General features: G+C 41.6%; 3 protein-coding genes across 6 annotated transcripts in view; 1 reads left to right on the top strand and 2 right to left on the bottom strand.

The window, feature by feature from the left end:
* The window catches only part of Dnajb14 (DnaJ heat shock protein family (Hsp40) member B14), a 41,693-nt gene extending 40,662 nt beyond the window's left edge, over nt 1-1,031 (bottom strand). For 3 of the 4 annotated variants that reach the window (XR_007110606.1, XM_047567486.1, XM_047567487.1), the window contains exon 1: nt 499-1,031. Coding sequence is in view for 3 of the 4 variants with exons in the window: in XM_047567486.1 (XP_047423442.1) it covers nt 499-631 (133 nt within the window). In the remaining variant the exon portion in view is untranslated. The remainder of the gene's footprint in view (nt 1-498) is intronic. The other variant, XM_047567488.1, reaches the window with a different exon arrangement.
* Nucleotides 1,032-2,113: 1,082 nt separating this feature from the next.
* Nucleotides 2,114-4,377, bottom strand: LOC124995056 (histone H2A.Z). The gene is made up of 5 exons (XM_047567491.1): nt 4,220-4,377; nt 3,711-3,788; nt 3,313-3,426; nt 2,838-2,967; nt 2,114-2,570 (listed from the first exon to the last, which is right to left on the bottom strand). The coding sequence occupies exons 1-5, from the start codon at nt 4,220-4,222 to the stop codon at nt 2,509-2,511; spliced, it is 387 nt and encodes a 128-aa protein (XP_047423447.1). The 5' UTR covers nt 4,223-4,377; the 3' UTR covers nt 2,114-2,508.
* A 459-nt stretch (nt 4,378-4,836) lies between these two features.
* The window catches only part of LOC124995055 (secretory immunoglobulin A-binding protein EsiB-like), a 77,946-nt gene continuing 60,739 nt past the window's right edge, over nt 4,837-22,043 (top strand). Inside the window, exon 1 of the mRNA XM_047567489.1 lies at nt 4,837-5,154. The gene's annotated coding sequence lies outside the window, so the exon portion shown is untranslated. The remainder of the gene's footprint in view (nt 5,155-22,043) is intronic.

Genomic DNA, 22,043 nt, shown 5'->3' with positions numbered 1-22,043 from the left:
TGCTTTGGATACAGCTTTCTACAAAGCCCAGAAGATGGTGACATCTAAGATTAGCCATCACAGTTTCCTGATCCTCTCACTTCATTAGGGGCCTAGGCCTTATATGGGGATGAGGATTCGGAGAGAAGGGGCCACATAATCAAACACCCATATAATAAAGCTCCCCTCCGCTAAGACCGGGCCAGACAAGTCTCCTGTTGGGAGAATGAGGACTGGACATTTTCGAAAACGGGTCGGAGAGCCTCCAACTCTCGCTGTCAGCTAAGCGCCGGAGACCCGCAGGCAGGTTGGTGCAGAGGGAGTCGCGGGCAGCCAGCATATCCCCAGGCGGGCCCGGGCCCGGGTCCGGGTCCGGCGACCGCCGGCCTGCTCTTCCCCGGGGCCCCGCGGCGGCAGGCAGGCCCGGGCCCCGCCAGCTCCCGCAGGCGCGGTGGGGTGGGGGCGGGCTGCGCGACGGCAAGGCCCCGAGGCAGAAGAGAAGGGGCACTGAGGTCTCACCGCGGGCCGAGGGCAGTGGGTAGAGCTTCTCGGCCTTCTGCAGGAAGCGCTGGGCCTTCTCGCGGTTGCCGGCGTTCAGGGCCTCCCGGGCGATCTCGACACATTTTTCCGCCTCATCCCGGTTCCCCTCCATGGCTTGCGCCTTGTTCCCGTTCCTCAGGAAGCGCAGTTACCAGGGGTAAGCCGCCGCCGCCGCCGCCGCCGCCGCCGAGGAGGCGAGGCCGGCCCGGGTGGGGGCGTGCGGCGGCGAGCTGGGAGGAGCGCAGGGGACCGCGGCGGCGGCCCGGGCGCACGGGCGGGCCTCGCAGCTCCGCCTCCTCACGGCGGCCTCCCCGCCCCCCGCTGGCCGCTACGGCGCGAGCTGCATCGCTCCCAGTCCCGGACGGAGCTCCCGGGCCTGGGCGTCCCAGCCCACGTGGCGGCCGGTAGGAAGCGCCGACTGGCTCGGAGCCGAGGAGCCCCTGGAGCCAGCGGGCGACAGCAACCAGGGGCAGAGAGGGGCGGGAACGCGGCCGCCGGCATCGGGAGCGCCGTGCCCCCTGACCCCCGGGCGCCGCTGGCGTAGACAGGAGCCCGCTTTGCGTGCGACCGGAACAGCGGGGTGGGGGAGGAGACTCAAAAATTCCCAGGGAACAGAGGCCCCGCCTCTGGGCCCCTCGGACGTGGGAGGATTCGGTCAGGTGAGGATCACCGTGTCAGTCCCAAACTCAGCACTTCCGGCACACGTCAAAGCGTAGTTGGACCCTAACCCTGGGGCTTGCTTTACTGCCTCATTCTAGCTGCAGATATATCTAACCCAGGAACCTCTGTAGCTTTCCGAGATACAAATTAAATCTGGAGTTTGCAATTATTCTGGTGAACGCAGATCCAAACAGTGGTAATCCTAAACCGAAATAAAACGGGCCAGTTCTTTCGCATAACTACTAAATACCTTCTTTTCCATTTTTATTACCTCTAGGAAGTACCCTGTCCTGTTAGTCTCAGTGATGGGAAGAGAACCATGTCCACATTTCAAGTTAAAAAAAAAAAAAAAACTTTCAAAGAACTTACTTGTATCAAAATGTCAAAGATCCACTCAACCCAACCAGTTTTTATATGTTGAGTGGGTCAAGCTCTTGTAAGCAGCATCGAAAACTACCAAAACTTGCTACTTTCAAAGAAATCATCATTTTCTATAAAAAACGAAGCTAGTATATCCCCAAAGTTTTGACTATTTAACACTTTCAGACTTCAAAAAACAGTACCTGGCACCCAGAAGGCACTAATATTCTCCCAAGTTTAAATTGAAAAGTTCCTTATGTGGAGATAGCTATTGAGAACTTCCTCACCCACCCAATTTCACAGTTGACAATGCACGGTGTAGTGCTGTCACATACTGCCAAGCACAGCTAACAAACGGTGCAAGAAAGAGCAACTCTCCCCCACTCCAGTTCCTGCCAAACTTCAAAAATCTTTGAGGAGCCCATTATATAATGTCAAAAAAAAAAAAAAATTACAGTCGGATTACCTGACTTCGGTGATCTAGAGAGTAACCGTTTAATTCCTAAAGGAAAAAATGTGCTTAAGTTATTGCTGGATGAGATGTTCAAAAAGAACTGTTTCTACTACAATCAAACAATTTTAGAACAACTAGTTTGGGATATGACCTTTATTGAACTTATCCACCAGAGTGGAAATAATGTCTGTACAAAACCAAATGTTTGTTACTATAACTTCTGCATCACAATTAAAATCCAAACAGTTTTTTAAAAACAGTCAACTCAATCAAAACCCACTACTTCAGAATCAATAGCTTCTTTGAAGCCACAGTAACACTTAAATATGGTTAAGACTCGAATGCAGAAATTTGGTTGGTTGGAGAGCTAATTAAACTTCCAACTTGCTCAAATAGAATTACAAAAAGGCAAAATTGTGTTTTTTCACAGAGATACAGTCCACTGGAATCACCAACACTGGACAGCTGTTATAAGAGTATTAGAGTCCTGAGATAACAAGGAATCCAGGCATCCTTTAGACAGTCTTCTGTTGTCCTTTCTTCCCAATCAGAGATTTGTGGATATGTGGGATGACACCTATATAAAAAATACAGTATATTTTTTAAATGACAGTATTGAAACCAAAACAGTTGACTGCTAAATTAGTAGATGTGCTTAAAAACTTTTTAAGTTCAAATATTAAAACTGAGTTCTATACATACAAAAAAAGCAAACTTTATCAAACAACCACGTTGCATCAATGAAAATATACTTAAATGACCTCTTCTGGACTAAAACCCAATGATTAAAGCTGAAAATTCTTTCCTTTCCTAAGTGAACTGAAAAATTTTAATAATTACATACCACCACCAGCAATTGTAGCCTTGATGAGAGAGTCCAATTCTTCATCTCCGCGAATAGCAAGTTGCAAGTGACGAGGGGTAATGCGCTTTACCTTTAAGTCTTTTGAAGCATTTCCTGCCAGTTCAAGTACCTAGAAGGCAGAATCTAGTCAATCTTCCAACTTTCCTCAGCCAAGATCCATAAAGCTGTATCAAACCTTAACGAATGGAAATCTACCAATTGCGGTGGCCTCCCCCCAAATAGCCTGAATGGCAAGACAACGCAAAAGCTAAGGGCACGCAATTATATTTCCAAGAGCAGCAAACTCAAGCTCAGTAGGATCCCTTATTGAACACCAGCTCCCTCTAGCGTTCTCTTTGGCTTCTCGCCGTTCTTAGGGCCTGGGAGTTTTTTTTGCATCACTTTCCTCCTTCCCTCTCACCGCTTTCCCCCGCCCCCCAAACCTTTACCAGATTACAGGCGTACACCCATTTACCTCTGCGGTGAGGTACTCCAGGATGGCTGCGCTATACACAGCGGCAGTCGCGCCCACACGTCCATGGCTGGTTGTCCTAGATTTCAGGTGTCGATGAATACGGCCCACAGGGAACTTAATTTTAAGCACACACAAACAAATGCACAAAGATAATGAGAGTCAAATACGGGCAAATTACACGCGCGCCAAAGCAAGGGGCACAGACGCTGGTGCAGCAACGCGCCCTGGCATCTACACACGTGATCGATGCCCCCCCATATTTATCGTATCCGCAAGCCTAAGTCGCGACACCCCATCACCCACGCAAAGATGAAACGCCCATCCAGAGCAATGATAAACAAGAAAGGAGGTGCAAAGAAAAAAGCCACGGTTATCAGACTGCACAAACAACTACTGACCTGCAAGCCGGCTCTCTGCGAGCGGGAAACCGCCTTTGTCTTGGCCTTTCCGGAGTCCTTCCCAGCCTTACCACCAGCCTGCGGCGCGCAGACGCCCGCGAGCGGAGGAGGAACGGAGAATATAGAATTACCAGGGCGGCGCGCCCCTCCCCCATCGCGCGCCCAGGGCGCGAGCGCGTCCCCGCGCCCCGCCGGGGTCTCCGGCCCGCCGCGCACTGCAACGGCGACCCCGCCCGCCTGCCCCCCGCCGCGCGCCCGCCGCGGCCGCGCGCCTCCGCCCGCTGGCCCCCAGCGGCGCTGCGCGCGCCACCCAACCCCAACCGTCGCCGCTCGCCGCGAGATCCGAGGCTGCTCCGCTCGCAGCCGACAAAACACCTCCCCCCGCACTTCCAAATCCTGTCTCCGCGCGTTCCCAACCGTCGCCACTTCATCCCCATCCCCGTGTGTAACGGGTTTTCCCACCGCCGTCAAAAAGCCGCGGAGTCATCGAGTGTCTCTGCGAAGTTTACCATCTCGAATTGTGCTGAAGCTCAGACACGCAAGGCAGAGAAAAGGCGAGAAAAGGCTAGTCAGACACACAGCGAGATCCCACCACCTACTCCTTCGTCGCACCGCGATTCAAACTGCGCTGTCTCCCGCCTTCCCCGCTCCCTTTATACTGCAGAATGTTCCCTCATCCGGGAACTCGGATTGCTCATCCCACCAATGGCTGCCACCCGCCCTCGGGACGCGTCCTTGAGGTCTCAGCCAATGAGCAAGCGAAGAAGAGGGTGGAGGGGCGGGTGCTTCCAAACTCGAGCCATGATTGGGGCTCGGGGAGGAGGTGGGGGAGGGCGGAGGGATGGGACCTGGGGAGAAGAAGGGCACAGCGGCGGGAGGAAAGAAACAGAGCGATCAAGGCTCCAAGAGCCGGGAGATCAGCCGGCTGCTGTCACGTGCCTGGAAGGAGGAGCTGAAAGGCCCAGGGGAGGGGCACGCAGAAGCGTCTTCCTCCCCGGCCCCCTGGTTGGGGAGGGGGATCTGGAGACCACGCTAAGGCACCTCAGGGTCTAGCGCGCCACCCCCGCTCAACTCCAACCCTCAGCTCCTAGCCAGCAAAGATCTACTTCCCCGCATCCTTCTTCCACGACCCGGAGCTCCCGGCAGGCTGCTCCCCTGCCCAGTCTCAATTCCCGGAGGCTCCTCCCGTCTGACAGGTGGCACAGACATGTCCAGTAGAAGAGCTCAGGTCTGCCCTGACCCGGCAAACCACAACCCTGAAAGAGATTCCGGGTCCCCCGCCACACACAAGCGAGTACTCTGCCACCGACTGTTTGCACTTCAATTTCAGCTGAATTTTCCACTCTTTCTTTCCCTACAAGATAGTTCCGCGGGAACAAATGGTGGAGCCAAGTCACCTCGCTGGTCACAAAAGATCATTTTGTCTACCCACAGGAAGCTTGGGGTGAGGCGGTATTTTCTTTTTCCTTTAATCAAATCATGAACCTTATTTTTCTGGAGACTACACATCCATGGGTTATATCAGTAATCTAGTGTCTAAAGTTGATTTAGTGAAACCTCAAAGCTATTATGTGTCAACTTTTCTACACTAAACATTTTGCTACATGACAAATGTTCGGTAAATGTCAGTGGGGTAACTAACATGATTCACAAGCAGTTACAGATGGCCCATGTAATCAATTACAAATGGTGGGCTTAAAAAATAGTACTGTACTCACAGTGCTATCATAATGCCAGCTACTTAGTGGGCCAACTAATAGATTAACAACACCTGTGTATATCTCAAGCTGCTTGGGGACAGTAGTGATCTACAGCTTTCATATTTATTGTGCTTAATAGTGCACTACACTTTTAACATAAATACTTTAAACGTGAAGAAAATTTTGAAACGAACTCCAAGGTACTTTAGATTGTTTCAATTTGAAAGATTTTATCAAAGAGTCTCCCTGTATCTGGGAGATAAATTCTAGAGAAAAGGTCCCCAATAATTTTGACAGTAAGACTTAGCATTTCTTCTCAATGGAACTGAGGAATTATTATGATGTCATCACTAACAAGAATGTAATGGCAGTAAAAAGTTGTGAAACGTGATGTAATAGTTAACCTTGACTTCAGCTAGGTTTCATGATGTATATCTCACTAACCATTTAGTATCTTCTCCAGTTTAAATAATTCTCTATGACCTCTTTGCTATGAAACCTAACTAAAGGAATTAACTGCTGCCTCACTGGTTGAGAGGATGAATTCAGGTGCAGGTAGTCACGAATTATGCGGCTAACTTCCCCTGCTTCATCTTAGTTATTAATCTTTTAGCGCTTCAAGGGCTGGGAGATAGCTCAGCTGGTAGAGTGCTTGCCTCCTATAGCACAAGGCTCTGAGTTTGATCCCCAGTACACCCCCCCACCCCCGCCCCGCAAAAAAAAAAAAAACAAAAAAACGAATAGAGCTTCAAGTCCCACCCCACCCCCTTCCCCCAGCTTTTTTTTTCCCTTTCTCTTTCTGGTATCAGGAATTGAACCTAAGGTTACTTAACCACTGAACTATATCCCCAGCCTTTTTTTGTGTTTTATTTAGAGACAGGGTCTCACTGAGTTGCTTAGGACCTCACTAAGTTGCTGAGGCTGGCTTTGAACTTGTGATCCTCCTGCTTCAGCTTCCCAAACTGCTGAGATTACAGGCCTGCACCACTGTGTCTGGCTCACGTACCCTTTGGAAAAGGGTATATATAGTACTACTTCTTTTCCACATAGTTGTTGAAAGATTAGAGAGAAGGTATACAATGTATGGGTAGCATGTAGTTGGCACATAGTAAGCACTCAATAAATAACTATTATTCTGTTCTACATTGGATGCCAGGGAGAGATGAAATAGAGTATCTTTAATTTACTAACCTAACTAGTGTATTTGCTTCTGTTGACTGAAAGCAGCAAGCCTGAAACCTGTCCAAAACCAAATCATTCAACATCCAAACTAAAATCCAAAATTGGTTTAATATAGCCAAGTTTTCTTTGTCTTTGAGATAACAGGACAATATCAGTTTCTCCACTTTTCAGAGCAATTGTTCAATGATTTCCTACTTCCTTTCCTGCCCTGAAAACGGTACAATTCAAAAATGTTAATATTTTTGGCTTACCTTCTCTATACTTGTATCATAATAATACATGTACAATATACCCAAAACTCTTTTTGTTCAATGTCATACCCAATTAACTACTTAATGAAATTTCTTCTGTCATGAGAAATGATAAACTAATATAAAGTAGATGCCCCCACTATTATATCTTTAACAGTCTTTTCCTAATATCTGGACTTTCTCTCAAACATATTCGTTAACTACTATTGTTCATAACACTTTGTAGAGATTTGAAATTCTCAGCTTAGGAATTTTTAATTTCTCAACTACATCTTGCTTTAAATACTTCTCTTTAAATAAATAGGAACAGATTTCCCAGTTCAAAGGATTTCAGTTATATGCATATAGCTGTAGCATTCTTCATTAAATCCACATTAGAATCCACATCTTGATTCTTGCCATAGTACAGTTCTAAGATCCATTTGGGAGGATGAGGCAGGAGAATTTCAAGTTTGAGGCCAGCCTCAGCAATTTAGTAAGACTGTCTCAAAAAAAGCTTTTTTAAAAAGGGCTGGGAATGTAGCTCAAGGATAAAGCACCCCTGGGTTCAATCTCAGTACTGCCCCCACCAAAAAAAAAAAATTATTTTCACTTAGGACATTCACTAAAAAGGTGCCTTTAAGGATTCATTCAGAAAATGAGCTCCAGTGTGTATAATACAAAATATTGACCAAGAGTAAAAGAATTGGGATTAAATCTGGGCAGTCACTCACTAGCCATATGCCCTGAAGTAAGTTAAAGTCTGAGCCATAGTTTTTTCATTGATTGAATAAACTAACCTTATAAAATTGTTAAAGAATTCCATGAAGTGAGGAGTATGCAAAGAGTGATGTATTAATATGTGACACAAAAGTCATGCATATTTCTCCATGAATTCTTCAAATAAATTTGAGGTTAAGAGAAATCTCTGAATTTAATTGTGTTAAAACCAAGGCCATGTGTTCAAATTCCATCTGTACCTCCCTGACCACAGATGACACACACTTGGCAATTCCAAAATGCTATACTTAGATTACAAAAAGGATCAACAGAATCTACTTATCCCAGACCCACTGCCATTCCAGAAAAAGTAATGCAAAGATTGTATGACCTAATACCTCTTTTATTACAGCACTAACTTTTTCCACACCTAAAAGTCCTCAGAATTTTGGGAAATGTAATGTTTGTTTGTTTGTTTTTTAAATCTCCCTTTTCTTTCTGTGGCTGACCCATAGGCTACCCATGGCCATGTCTTCACCCAGATTTTCTTTAAGTTTTTAGTTGTCAGTGGATCTTTATTTACATGTGGTACTGAGTATTGAACCCAAGGCCTCACACATGCCAGGCAAGCACTCTACCACTGAGCTACAACCCCAGCCCCAGAATATAATGTTTTGACATCAAAATTCAAGGGTCTTTTCTTCTTATATTATCCTTTCATCATCTTTTGTTGATATCAATATTGATCTTTAGGATTTGGGGAATTGGTAAAGTAAGTCTATAAATTGACATTATTTTCTCAAATAATATCTCACTTGACTATATTAGTATTTTACAAGACTTATCTGTCCAGCTAACATGCAAATCCACATGCATAGTAATATCCCCACCACATTTCTAACAATCAAATTGTTATAGACTTTTGTTAAAGTTTGGATCTAAAAATGTCCCCTGAAAAGCCCATGTTTTGAAAGCATGATCCCTAATGCAGAAATATTCAGAGGTGAAATGATTAAACCATGAAAGCTGTAACCTCGTCAGGGGCTTAATCCATTTGATGGATTAATAATTCAAATGAACCCTAGGGTGGTAACTGTAGGCAAATGTGGCATGGCTGAAGGAAGGAGGTCGCTGCAGGAGTACCCTTAGGGATCATGTCTTGTTCCTGGCTCTTCACTCTCTCTCTCTCCTTCCCAGTTGCCATGAATTGAACAGTTTTCCTCTTCCATGCCCTTCTATCATCATGTTCTGCCTCTGGCCCAGAGCAATGAGTCAACTGAATGTAGACTGAAGCTCTGAAACCATGAACCCAAAATAAACATTTCCTCCTCTAAGTTGTTCTTGTTAGGTATTTTGAGCACAATGACAAAAGCTTAAACATTTAACATTTTTATTATCATATTGTCTTCTTTTGTCTCTTGCTGTATATATCCAAGACAGAATATAATACCAGACACTGTAACACATGAGATATAATCACTCCCTAATAATGGAACATATGACAGCACCAGATTGGTTCTATTGGTCTATTAAGTAAAATAGAACATATTCTTCCAGTTGTTCTTGTCAGGCAGTGTGCCAAGCAGTAGCAGTTGGGAGATAGGATATGAAGGTCTTAGGTCCTTCCCTCAGTCTAGCTTAGACAATTAGGAAAATTCAAACAAGGTTTCAATCATTAAGACCACATTAATGAGCTGATATAAAGTAAGTACCAAATTAACTACCAAATTGACAGTACCTTTAGTTTAAAAGACAGTTGTAGACTGGAGTGTTTTGAAGAGTTCATGTTTAACTGGACTAAGGAGAGAGTTTGGAATATCAGGTTTTTGTAAAGAAGTAGCAGTTAAAAGGTAGTTATGGCAAAGATTTCTGGTTATAACCCTATATCCCCTTTTCCATCTTCCTCAGTGTCACAAAGTTTCATCAGGACACATGGTTTCTTAATCCATTTTGTGTTACTATAGCAAAATGCCCAAGGCTGGGAAATTATAAAGAGCAGAAATTTATTTCTCACAGTTATGGAGGATCCTAGAACATTCAGTTGTCTGATTAGGGCTGCTCTCTGCTTCTGAGATGGTATCTTGATGCTGCATCCTCTAGAGGGGAAGAAGCTATTTACAGTATATGGAAAGGCAAAAATAGATGAATTCCTCATCAAGACCTTTTGTATGGGGTGGATAGGAAAGAATAAAGGAATTTTGGATTATGCAGAGGTGAGTGAGGGGAAGGATGGGGCAAGGGGAATGGGAAGGATGGTAGAATGAGACAGACATTATTACCCTATATACATGTATGAAAAAAATTTTAAATAAAAATAAATTTTAAAAAAGACCTCTTGTAAAGGCACTTAATACCATTTGTGAGGATAGATCCCACATGATTCAATCACCTCATAAATGCTGCCTCTCCCAACACTGTTGAGTTGGGGATTAAAGTTCAACTTAGTTTTGGAGGGGACGAGAAATATTTAAACTATAGTACATGGTCATCAGAATGAAACTGAATTTGGCCTTGAAAATAAGTTTTTCCCCAAGGATGAAAGCCGTGGTGGTAAGTGCAACTTACAGAAAATTTCCTTAAATAAGACAAGCCCAGTTCTCCTTTTCTTCTTTTAAGTGGGATGAAGGCAATTTGAGCACCATTTTGGACCATGAAGTGATTTGAGAATATAGGTCACACACGAGAGAATAATAATATAACAAAAGGAGCAATGATCTTTGGTATTATGGAATATCAAACTTGCCCTGGATCTCTCTGAAATTTTCCTTTTGGTGGCGGGAGGTGGCACTATTGGGACTTGAACCAGGGCCTTGTATGTGTTTATCTAAGGACATATATCCTCAGTTCTCTTTTATTTTGAGACATGGTCTCACTAAGTTGCCAAGTCTGGCCTCAAACTTGCCATCCTTCTACCTCAGCCTCCCAAGTCACTGGGATTACAGACATTCACCACTATACCTGGCTGTTGGAACCCCTCTTATTTTGGTTTGTCTATCACTAGCAGCTGAATTCAATTCTAACTATTTATAGTACAGTAGTCTTCCTTTATCTACAGAGGATGTTCCACGACTCCTAGTTGATGCCTGAAACCACTGAGGACACAGAACCCTTTATGGATTGTTTTTTCTCATACATACATAAATACCTCTGAGAACAATTTATAAATTAGATACAGTAAGAGATTAAAAACAACAATGAAATAGAGCAATAACAATATACTGTAATAAAGTTTGAATGTAGTCTCTCAAAATATTGTATTCTGCTCACCTTTCTTCTTATGATGATATGATACGGTACAAAGCCTAGGTAATGAGAAGAAATGAGGTGAATGATGTAGGTATTGTGACCTAGCACTAGGCTACTATGTAAGGGTATTGTGAACACAAGCATGCAATAACACAACAGATACCAAGTGACTAACTTTGGAGGTGGGTACAATGTGGATATGCTGGACAAGGATAATTCATGTCCTGGGCTGAATGGAGCAGGACTCATAAGATTTCACCATGCCGCTCAGAATAGTGTACAATCTGAAATTTATAAATTGTTTATTTCTGGAAATTTCCACATGACATTTTCGGACTAGTTGATTTCAGGTAACTCTAATCACAGAAAGCAAACCCTGGGAAAGGGGGGAACTTCTATACATTAACACCCTAAATACCTAAATAAACAGCAGACTTTACCTTGAGCAACTGAGAAATCTAATATTCCTGAGAAGGGGAAAATATAGTGTGCCTCAGTTTTAGCATATGTTGGCATACAGAGAAAATTGTAAAAGAGGAAATTTTTGTTATAATTCTGGCAATGTTGACATTGCTTAAGTATAAAGACAAATGCTGGCATAACACTGAAACCAAGAGAAGGATGTAAAAGATCTTGAAGGAAGAGACTTAAAGATTTAGTGACTATGACTTTTAGAAAGGATATCAAGGACATAGGTGACAGCATCAAAGAAAATACCAAGGAGTTTTGGATTGGTGCTCTGGAATATAAAGTAGGAAAACCATCTATAGAAACAGGAAAACCATAAGGGCAGATGTGAATGGATGCAGAGAGAAGAGAGTGAGCCAGGAAAGTTGTGAAAAGGACTGACATTAGCAGAATCCAAGTGAAATTTCTTGGTAGGTATGTTGGCAGTAAGGGAGGGGATTATGAAAGGCATCAGTTTCAAACATATATCTCCAAGTTAATGTTCAGGAAAGATAGAGAAAGGATAGCTGATGGGTACAAGGGTGCAGTTGGATAAGAGGTATCACCTCTGTTCTATGGCACGATAGGATAACTGTGGTTGGCACATTAATTGTATATTTCAAAAAATAGTAGGATTTTGAATGCTCCCAACACAAAGAAATGATAATGTTTGAGGTTGTAGATATGCCAATCACCTTATCAGATCATTGTACATTGTATATATGCTTCGAAATAACACACTACCCCATGAATATGTACAAAAACTACCTGTCGATTTAAAAGGGCTTATAAAAGATATATCCCGAGGAGTGTTCTGACAAAAAAGTTAGATGATCTTGTTACCACAGATGAGAATAGCAAGGAAAGAATGACTACAAATGAGAGCAGAATTGAAGCATGATGTCCCTGTGGGCACAGTGACTGCACACTGAACAAGGAGACTCCTTGTAGTTACACCATCTAATAAGATGCTTTTCAGAACATTTCCACATCTGCATTGTTAGCTCTGAGTGATTCATAATAATCAATATGCATCTTTAGTACACTTCTGTTTACTAAAAATGATAATAGTGCCATAGATTATGTGACTCAATCAAGTATTATCAAAACTTTTTATTACATAAATCTTTTTGAAAATATTTTTTAGCTGTCGATGGACCTTATTTTATTCATTTATTTATATGTGGTGCTGAGAATCAAACCCAGTGCCTCACACGTGTGAAGCAAGTGATATACCACTGAGCCCCAACCCTAGCCCTACATAAATCTTTTAGTGCCCAACATTACTAGAGAATGACACCTAAGAAAAGCTCATTGATTAAATTCTATAACTGAAATTCTACACAACGTTCTTAGTATTAGAAGGAATCCAAATACCACTTTCATTCTGAGGAGGAAAAAGAGGCTCCACAAAAAGGCCAGAGTTTATAAACATTGATTTTGAGACCTCTGGGTACATGCCAAGGAGTGGGTTAACTGGGTCAAATTGTGATTCCATCCCATTAGAGCAAATAATTCATAATAGCTAAGCTATGGAACCAACCTAGGTGTCTTTCAAAAGATGAATGGGATAAAAAAAATGTGGTATATATACACAATGGAACATTATTCAGCCATAAAGAAGAATGAAATTTTCATATTTGCCAGTAAATGGTTGGAACTGGAGGCTATCATGCTAAGTAAAATAAGCCAATCCACCCTCAAAAAATAAGGGCTGAATATTCTCTCTAATATGCAGATGCTAACACAACAAGGGGAGGGCAAGGAAGAATAGAAGTTTTTTTGATTAAACAAAGGGGAATGAGGGAAGGAAGGGGGGATGGGAGTAGAAAAGAGTAGAATGAATTGACCATAACTTTCCTATGTTCATTTATGAATACACCACCAGTGAAACTCCACATCACATGAAACTGCAAGAATGGATCCTAATTAGAATAAGTTATACTCTGTGTATGTATGATATGTCAAAATACATTCTATTGTCATGCGTATCTAAAAAGAACAAAATTAAAAAAAAAATAAAACCAGATACTAAAAAGAAAAAGATGAGTTTAAAATGTAGACTTCACACCCCTTCAGAGATGCAGCCTCAGGCAAAAACCATATAAAAGGTGGGACCATCACATCTTTGTTAGAGCCCAAAACAGATGCATGTGACTCTCCAGTTCTCTCAATTGAATGGAAATGGCTCAGAGAAGAGACTCAGGTTTTTCAACACCCACAGACTTTCTGGTTGGGGGGGGGGGTAAGGAGAGTGGAGTCATTTTTTACCACAGTGTAACCTAGTGAAAGCAATCTAAATATGGCTGTCAACACATCTAAGAATCATCATGTTAGATATTATAACGATTTTAAGGAGTTTTTCCCAGTTGGATAGAGAATTACTATTTTTTTATTTGTTCTAATTAGTTACACATGACAGTAGATGAATTGACACATATATGAATTGACACAGTATATGGAGTATAACTTCTCATTCATCTGGTTGTACATGATATAGAGTTGCACAGGTCATGAAATCATGTATGCACCTAGGGTAATAATGTCTGATTTATTCTCCTGTCTACCCCTACAACTCTTTTCCTCCCTTTACTCTCCTCTGTTTAGTCCAAAATACCACTAGAGGATTACTTTTTTTTTTAGTTTCAGTGTTTTTTTTTTTAATTTTCATAAATAATTTTCTTTTTTTATTGTAAACAAATGGGATACATGTTGTACTCTGTATATGGAGTAAAGGCATACCATTTGTGTAATCATAAATTTACATAGGGTAATGTTGTTTGATTCATTCTGTTATTTTTTTCCTTTCCCCCCACCCCTCCCACCCCTCTTTTCCCTCTATACAGTCCTTCCTCCATTCTTGCCCCCCTCCCTAACCCTAACTCTAACCCTAACACTAACACCTCCCACCCCCCATTATGTGTCATCATCCACTTATCAGTGAGATCATTCGTCCTTTGATTTTTTGAGATTGGCTTATCTCACTTAGCATGATATTCTCCAATTTCATCCATTTGCCTGCAAATGCCATAATTTTATCATTCTTTATGGCTGAGTAGTATTCCATTGTATATATATACCACAGTTTCTTTATCCATTCATCAATTGAAGGACATCTAGGTTGGTTCCACAGTATGGCTATTGTGAATTGAGCAGCTATGAACATTAATGTGGCTGTATCTCTGTAGTATACTCATTTTAAGTCCTTTGGGTGTAGGCCAAGGAGTGGGATAGCTGGGTCAAATGGTGGTTCCATTCCAAGTTTTCTGAGGAATCTCCACACTGCTTTCCAGAGTGACTGCACTAATACCCCACCAGCAATGTAAGAGTGTACCTTTCTCCCCACATCCTCGCCAACACCTGTTATTGCTTGTATTCTTGATAATCACTATTCTAATTGGGGTGAGATGGAATCTTAGGGTGGTTTTGATTTGCATTTCTCTTATTACTAGAGATGTGGAATATTTTTTCATTTGTTTGTTGATTGCTTGTAGATCTTCTTCTGTGAAGTGTCTGTTTATTTCCTTAGCCCATTTGTCGATTGGGTTATTTGTATTCTTGGTGTAGAGTTTTTTGAGTTCTTTATAGATTCTGGAGATTAGTGCTCTGAAGTATGATTAGAAAAGATATTCTCCCACTCTGTAGGCTCTTTCTTAACATTGCTGATAGTTTCCTTTGCTGAGATAAAGCTTTTTAGTTTGAATCTATCCCAGTTATTGATTCTTGCTTTTATTTCTTGTGCTATGGGAGTCCTGTTGAGGAAGTCTGGTCCTAAGCCGACATGTTGAAGATCTGGACCTACTTTTTCTTCTATAAGATGCAGGGTCTCTGGTTTGATTCCAAGCTCCTTAATCCATTTTGAGTTTAGTTTAGTTGGGTTTAGTTTCATTCTGTTGCATATGGATTTCCAATTCTCCCAGCACCATTTGTTGAAGAGGCTATCTTTTCTCCATTGCATATTTTTGGCCCCTTTGTCTAGTATGAGAAAATTGTATTTATTTGGGTTTGTGTCCGTGTCCTCTATTCTGTACCATTGATCTACCTTTCTATTTTGGTACCAATACCATGCCGTTTTTGTTACTATTGCTTTGTAATAGAGTTGAAGATCTGGTATTGCCATACACCCTGCTTCGCTCTTTCTGCTAAGGATTGCTTCAGCTATTCTGGGTTTCTTATTCTTCCAAATGAATTTCATAATTGCTTACTCTATTTCTGTAAGGTACATCATTGGGATTTTAATTGGAATTGCATTGAATCTGTATAGCACTTTTGGTAGTATGACCATTTTGACAATATTAATTCTTCCTATCCAAGAATATGGGAGATCTTTCCATCTTCTAAGGTTTTCTTTAATTTCTTTCTTTAATGTTCTGTAGTTCTCATTGTAGAGGTCTTTCACCTCTTTTGTGAGATCGATTCCCAAATATTTTATTTTTTTCGAGGCTATTGTGAATGGGGTAGTTTTCCTAATTTCTCTTTCTGAAGATTCATCACTTATGTATAAAAATGAATTGGATTTATGAGCATTGATCTTGTAACCTGCTACCTTACTGAATTTACTTATGAGTTCTAAAAGTTTTCTGGTGGAATTTCCTGGTTCCTCTAAGTATATAATTACATCATCAGCAAATAGGGATAGTTTGAGTTCTTCTTTTCCTATTCGTATCCGTTTAATTTCTTTGGTTTGTCTAATTGCTCTGGCTAGACTTTCAAGGACGATATTGAATAGAAGTGGTGAAAGAGGTCATCCCTGCCTTGTTCCAGTTTTTAGGGGGAATGCTTTCAGTTTTTCACCATTTAGAATGATATTAGCCATGGGTTTAGCGTAGATGGCCTTTACAATGTTAAGGAATGTTCCCACTATCCTTATTTTTTCTAGTGTTTTGAGCATGAAGGGGTGCTGTATTTTATCAAATGCTTTTTCTGCATCTATTGAAATAATCATGTGATTCTTGACTTTAAGTCTATTGATATGGTGAATTACATTTATTGATTTCCTGATGTTGAACCAACCTCGCATCCCTGGGATGAAACCAACTTGATCATAGTGCACTATTTTTTTAATATGTTTTCGTATGTGATTTGCTAAAATTTTGTTGAGAATTTTTGTGTCGATGTTCATTAAGGATATTGGTCTGAAATTTTCTTTCCTCGATGTGTTTCTGTCTGCTTTAAGTATCAGGGTAATATTGGCTTCATAGAGTGAGTTTGGGAGGATTCCCTCCTCTTCTATTTCATGGAATACTTTGAGGAGTTTTGGAATGAGCTCTTCTTTAAAGGTTTTGTAGAACTCGGCTGAGAACCCATCTGGTTCTGGACTTTTCTTTGTTGGTAGGCTTTTGATGACTTCTTCTATTTCATTACTTGAAATTGGTCTATTTAAATTGTGTATGTCCTCCTCGTTCAGTTTAGGCAATTCATATGTCTCTAGAAACCTGTTGATGTCTTCGAAATTTTCTATTTTGTTGGAATATAGATTTTCGAAATAGTTTCTAATTATGTTTTGTATTTCAATTGTGTTTGTTGTGATATTTCCTTGTTCATTCCAAATTTTAGTGATTTGGGTTTTCTCTCGTCTTCTCTTTGTTAGTGTGGCTAAAGGTTTATCAATTTTGTTTATTTTTTCGAAGAACCAACTATTTATTTTGTCAATTTTTTCTTTTGTTTCTTTTGTTTCAATTTCGTTGATTTCAGCTCTGAGTTTAACTATTTACTGTCTTCTACTACTTTTGGTTTTGGTCTGTTCTTCTTTTTCTAGGGCTTTGAGCTGTAGTGTTAGGTCGTTTATTTGTTGAGTTTTGCTTCTTTTATTGAATGCGCTCCATGAAATAAATTTTCCTCTAAGTACTGCTTTCATAGTGTCCCAGATATTTTGATATGATGTTTCTTTGTTCTCATTTACCTCTAAGAATTTTTTAATTTCCTTCCTAATATCTTCTGTTATCCATTCATCATATAATAGCATATTGTTTAATCTCCAGGTGTTGGAGTAGTTTCTGTTTTTTACTCTTTCATTTATTTCTAATTTCAATCCATTATGATCTGATAGAATACAAGGTAGTGTCTCTATCTTCTTGTATTTGCTGACATTAGCTTTGTGGCATAATATATGGTCTATTTTAGAGAAGGATCCATGTGCTGCTGAGAAGAAAGTGTATTCGCTCTTGGTTGGATGGTATATTCTATAAATGTCTGTTAAGTCTAAATTATTGATTATGTTATTGAGATCTATGATTTCTTTGTTCAATTTTTGTTTGGAAGATCTGTCCAGTGGTGAGAGAGGTGTGTTAAAATCACCTAGTATTATTGTGTTATGGTCTATTTGGTTTCTAAAATTGAGAAGGATTTGTTTGACATACATGGATGAGCCACTGTTTGGGGCATAGATGTTTATGATTGTTATGTCTTGCTGATTTATGCTTCCCTTAAGCAGTATGAAATGTCCTTCTTTATCCCTTCTGACTAACTTTGGCTTGAAGTCCACATTATCTGAAATGAGGATGGATACCCCAGCTTTTTTTCTGGGTCCATGTGCATGGTATGTTTTTCCCTATCCTTTCACCTTTAGTCTATGGGTATCTCTTTCTATGAGGTGAGTCTCTTGCAGGCAACATATTGTTGGATCTTTCTTTCTAATCCAATCTGCCAGTCTATGTCTTTTGATTGATGAGTTCAGGCCATTAACATTCAGGGTTATTATTGAGATATGATTTGTATTCCCGGTCATTTGGTTCATTTTTAAAATTTTATTTATTTATTTTTTTTTTTGACACGACTTGGTTCCTCCTTTATTTGACAATTCCTTTAGGATAATTCCTCCCTTTGCTAATTTGCTTCTTTGTTTTTCATCTCTTCTTCATGGAATATTTTGCTGAGAATGTTCTGTAATGCTGGCTTTCTTTTTGTAAATTCTTTTAGCTTTTGTTTATCATGGAAGGATTTTATTTCATCGTCAAATCTGAAGGTAAGTTTTGCTGGGTATAAGATTCTTGGTTGGCATCCGTTTTCTTTCAGGGCTTGAAAAACGTTGTTCCAGGCCCTTCTAGCTTTTAGGGTCTGGACTGAAAAATCTGCTGATATCCGTATTGGTTTCGCCCTGAATGTAATTTGGTTCTTTTCTCTCACAGCCTTTAAAGTTCTGTCTTTATTTTGTGTGTTAGGTATTTTCATTATAATGTGCCTTGGTGTGGGTCTGTTGTAATTTTGTGTATTTGGAGTCCTATAAGCCTCTAGAACTTGATTTTCCATTTCATTCTTTAGATTTGGGAAATTTTCTGATATTATTTCATTGAATAGATTGTTCATTTCTTTGCTTTGTTTCTCTAAGCCTTCCTCAATCCCAATAATTCTTAAATTTGACCTTTTCATGATATCCTATAGTTCTTGGAGATCCTATTCATGATTTCTTACCATCTTCTCTGTTTGGTCAACTTTGTTTTCAAGGTTAAATATTTTTCTACAATATCTGAGGTTCTGTTTTCCAGGTGTTCTATCCTATTGGTTATGCTTTCTATGGAGTTCTTAATTTGGTTTATTGTTTCCTTCACTTCAAGGATTTCTGTTTGGTTTTTTTTTTTTTCAATATCTCTAACTCTTTATTGAAATGATCTTTTGCTTCCTGAATTTGCTCTTTTAACTGTCAATTGGTGCGATCATTCAATGCCTGCATTTGCTCTTTCATCTCATCATTCAATGCCTGCATTTGCTCTTTCATCTCATCATTTGTTTCCCTGATCATTTTAATTATGTACATTCTGAACTCCCTTTCTTTCATTTCTTCTGCCATGCTGTCATTAGATTTTATTGATGTAACATCTAGATTTGTTTGGGGCATTTTCTTCCCTTGTTTTCTCATATTGTTCAGGTATCTGAGATATTGCACATTTCCTCTATTGACTTACAATGTCCCTGAAGATTTCTAATATATCCCCTCTTAGCCTTCAGTAGCCTGAAGTCTTGGAGGAAGTTGATAATGCAGTGCTCCACAAGGAAGCTGACCCTCTAGGGGTGGTGGCCTTCAGGTTGGGTATATTCCCTGCTAATAGGCAGAGGTGCCTCCACTTGTTGACCAATGGTCATCCAAAGGGGAACTAGGCTGTGAGCTGAGACAAGGCCTGTTTGGGCCTGTGTCTCTGGTTTTACCATCCTTGTGGGAAAAACCTCACCCAGCAGGAAAGACTCACCTGGTGGGGACATCTTGCTGGTCAGTTTCCATCCTAGAGGTTCCCCTCAATCCACAACTACCGCCTGGGCTGGGCTGCCTTCCTCTGCAATGTTCCCAGGGGCCCAGACCTACCTCCTGAGTCTGGGAACCTCACCCTTTGCAGACGAGTCTCCTTATGCTGCCTCTCCTCAGATAATCTGCCCGCAATCCTGGAACCTTCGCTCTGCCCCTCAACTTGTCTGTGTGCGGCTCTTCCACCAAGAAGCCGCCTAGGTCCTGGGACCCTGCTCTGCACCTAATCACCTGGCTATGTGGCCCCTCCTCTGAGCAGCCACCTGGAGCCCCGTACAGTCACTCCGAGTCCCAGACACCCGCTGCACTCCTCTTCCTCCGGGCAGCCACCCAGTGTTCCAGTGGGGTCGCTAGGAGTCCAAGCAACTCACTGTGCACCTCCTCCTCCTGCCAACTACCCTGGTACAGTCACTCCAAGTCCAAGTGACTCGCTGCGCTCCTCCTCCTCCTCCTCCTCTGGGCAGCCCCCCAGGTGTTCAGAAGCGGTCACTCTGAGTCCAAGCGACCCGCCGCACACCTCCTCCTCCGGGCAGCTGCCCGGATCTCTGGTGCAGCCGCTCAGAGACCAAGCGACCCGCTGCGCTACTCCTCCCCCTCCTCCGGGCAGCCCCCCCCCCCCCCCCGTGTTCAGGAGCGGTCGCTCTGAGTCCAAACAACTCACGGCACGCCTTCTCCTCTTGGCCGCTGCCCGTAGCCCTGGTGCATCACTCTGAGACCAAGCGACCCGCCGCACTCCTCCTCCTCCTCCGGGCAGCCCCCCGGTGTTCAGGAGCGCTTGCTCTGAGTCCAAACAGCTTGCCACGCAGCTCCTCCTCTGGGCAGCCGCCAGAGCCCCAGTGGTTGCTCTGAAACCAAGCGTGCTGAGCGGCCTCTTCTACGATGCTCCCAGTTGTCCGTGTTCACTGCTCCGGCGGGGGGAGGGGTTTCTCATTGGGCAACTCTACTTCACAAAGTTCCCTGCGTTCCAGGACTACCACCCCATCCGGGATGCCTCCCCAATGGGAGAGACTCACCTGGTGGCTTTGAGTTGGTCCCAAGTCTCTCAATATCTCCTCTTCTTGAATCCTGAATCCTGGAGCAACATGAAATGCAGCCACCCTCTAGTCCACCATCTTGAAACCACAAGCATTACTCTTATTGGGATTTAATATTGCCAGGGCCCATGCAAGGGATGAAAGAATAGTTCAATGGCATGTAGGAATAGATAGATCAGCAGGTTTAGAATAGTTGAGACCTGTTATTAAAGAAAATAAACTACTCTAAGTGATTATTTATCCAAATGATTAGTTACTTTTCTATGGCATTTCATGAGTTTTCAGTGAACTTGCACCTACACTTCCAGTTCCACCTGAAAACATCTAAGGTAGACAGGACCATGACTTATCTCCTTTTTAAAAGACTAAGAAATAGGCTTCCAGAACATTCAGACACACAAAGACCAGATGAGGATCCTCCATGTTCTTTCTATGGCCTTGGACTTTCGATGGAAAACTCGGAAGAGGATTTGATTAATTTGTGTCCATACATAACTGATTTTCTGTGTCTGAAATAAAATATGTAAAAGCTCTTTCTGAACATTCTTAAGACTTCAATGCCATCCTTTCTAGATGAGGGCTGTTTTCACTGTCTTCTTGTGCCCTGATGTTTTGTGAAACAGTCATTAATTTCTTCAGTAAGCCTTCTCAACTGCTCAAAATCTCATCAGGAAGCAGTCAGAGTAGATCTCTTCCTCCATTAATAGATTAGCCCAGCAATTCTAGGCAAGAGCTGCCCAAGCCATTTATCATATTTCACTACTGGATATGGAAATTTACATGTTGGCTCTCTGTTTAGTTTTTTATTTCCTGTTTTAAAGTTAAAATAATATACTCATCTTAATTCTTCAAAATGAAGAAGTCACTTTTTCTCCAAACTAAGCTGAAAATTCAGTAATTTTACAATATATGTAGGGAAAGGGCAAAGCCTGATCAATTCTATTGTGTATTATTATAATGTACAAGTACTTGCTTCACATCATTAATTTTACAATGCAGTAAAACTTTACTGATTTTGCAGAAAGAACTTGATCAAATTAATGAATACTTTAAACTATAGAGCACTTGAAGATAGGGCGTATGTCTATGAGCTACATAAATATATATCAGATTTATAATTCTTTTACATATGAATATCTAAAACTCTAAGCGGCTGCTAACTAGTGTTGCCAAGAAAAATATTAGTAGATTTGATTTTTAGAAAGAATTTATAAACCAGGTGCAGTGGCACACACTCATAATATCAGTGATGTGGGTGACTGAGGACAGGATCACAGTTCAAGGCCAGTCTTGACAATTTAGCAAGATCTGTCTCAAAATAAAGAAGGGCTGAGGTTGGCTCAGTGGGAGAGTGCCCCTGGGTTCAGTCCCAAGTACCACACACAAACACACACAAAGGACTTATAAGAACATTGTTTGCAAGTATATCAAAACTCAAGAGATTTTTATTGTTTTTTTTTTTTTTTAACCAGGTATTGAACCCAGGGGCACTTAACCACTGAGTCACATCCCAGCCCTTTTTTGTGTTTTATTAAGAG

This window comes from Sciurus carolinensis, chromosome 10 (genome assembly GCF_902686445.1).
Source record: "Sciurus carolinensis chromosome 10, mSciCar1.2, whole genome shotgun sequence".
NCBI classification, from domain to species: domain Eukaryota; kingdom Metazoa; phylum Chordata; class Mammalia; order Rodentia; family Sciuridae; genus Sciurus; species Sciurus carolinensis.
The sequence above is the reverse complement of the archived record's forward strand: the minus strand, read 5'-3'. Positions and strand labels throughout refer to the sequence as shown.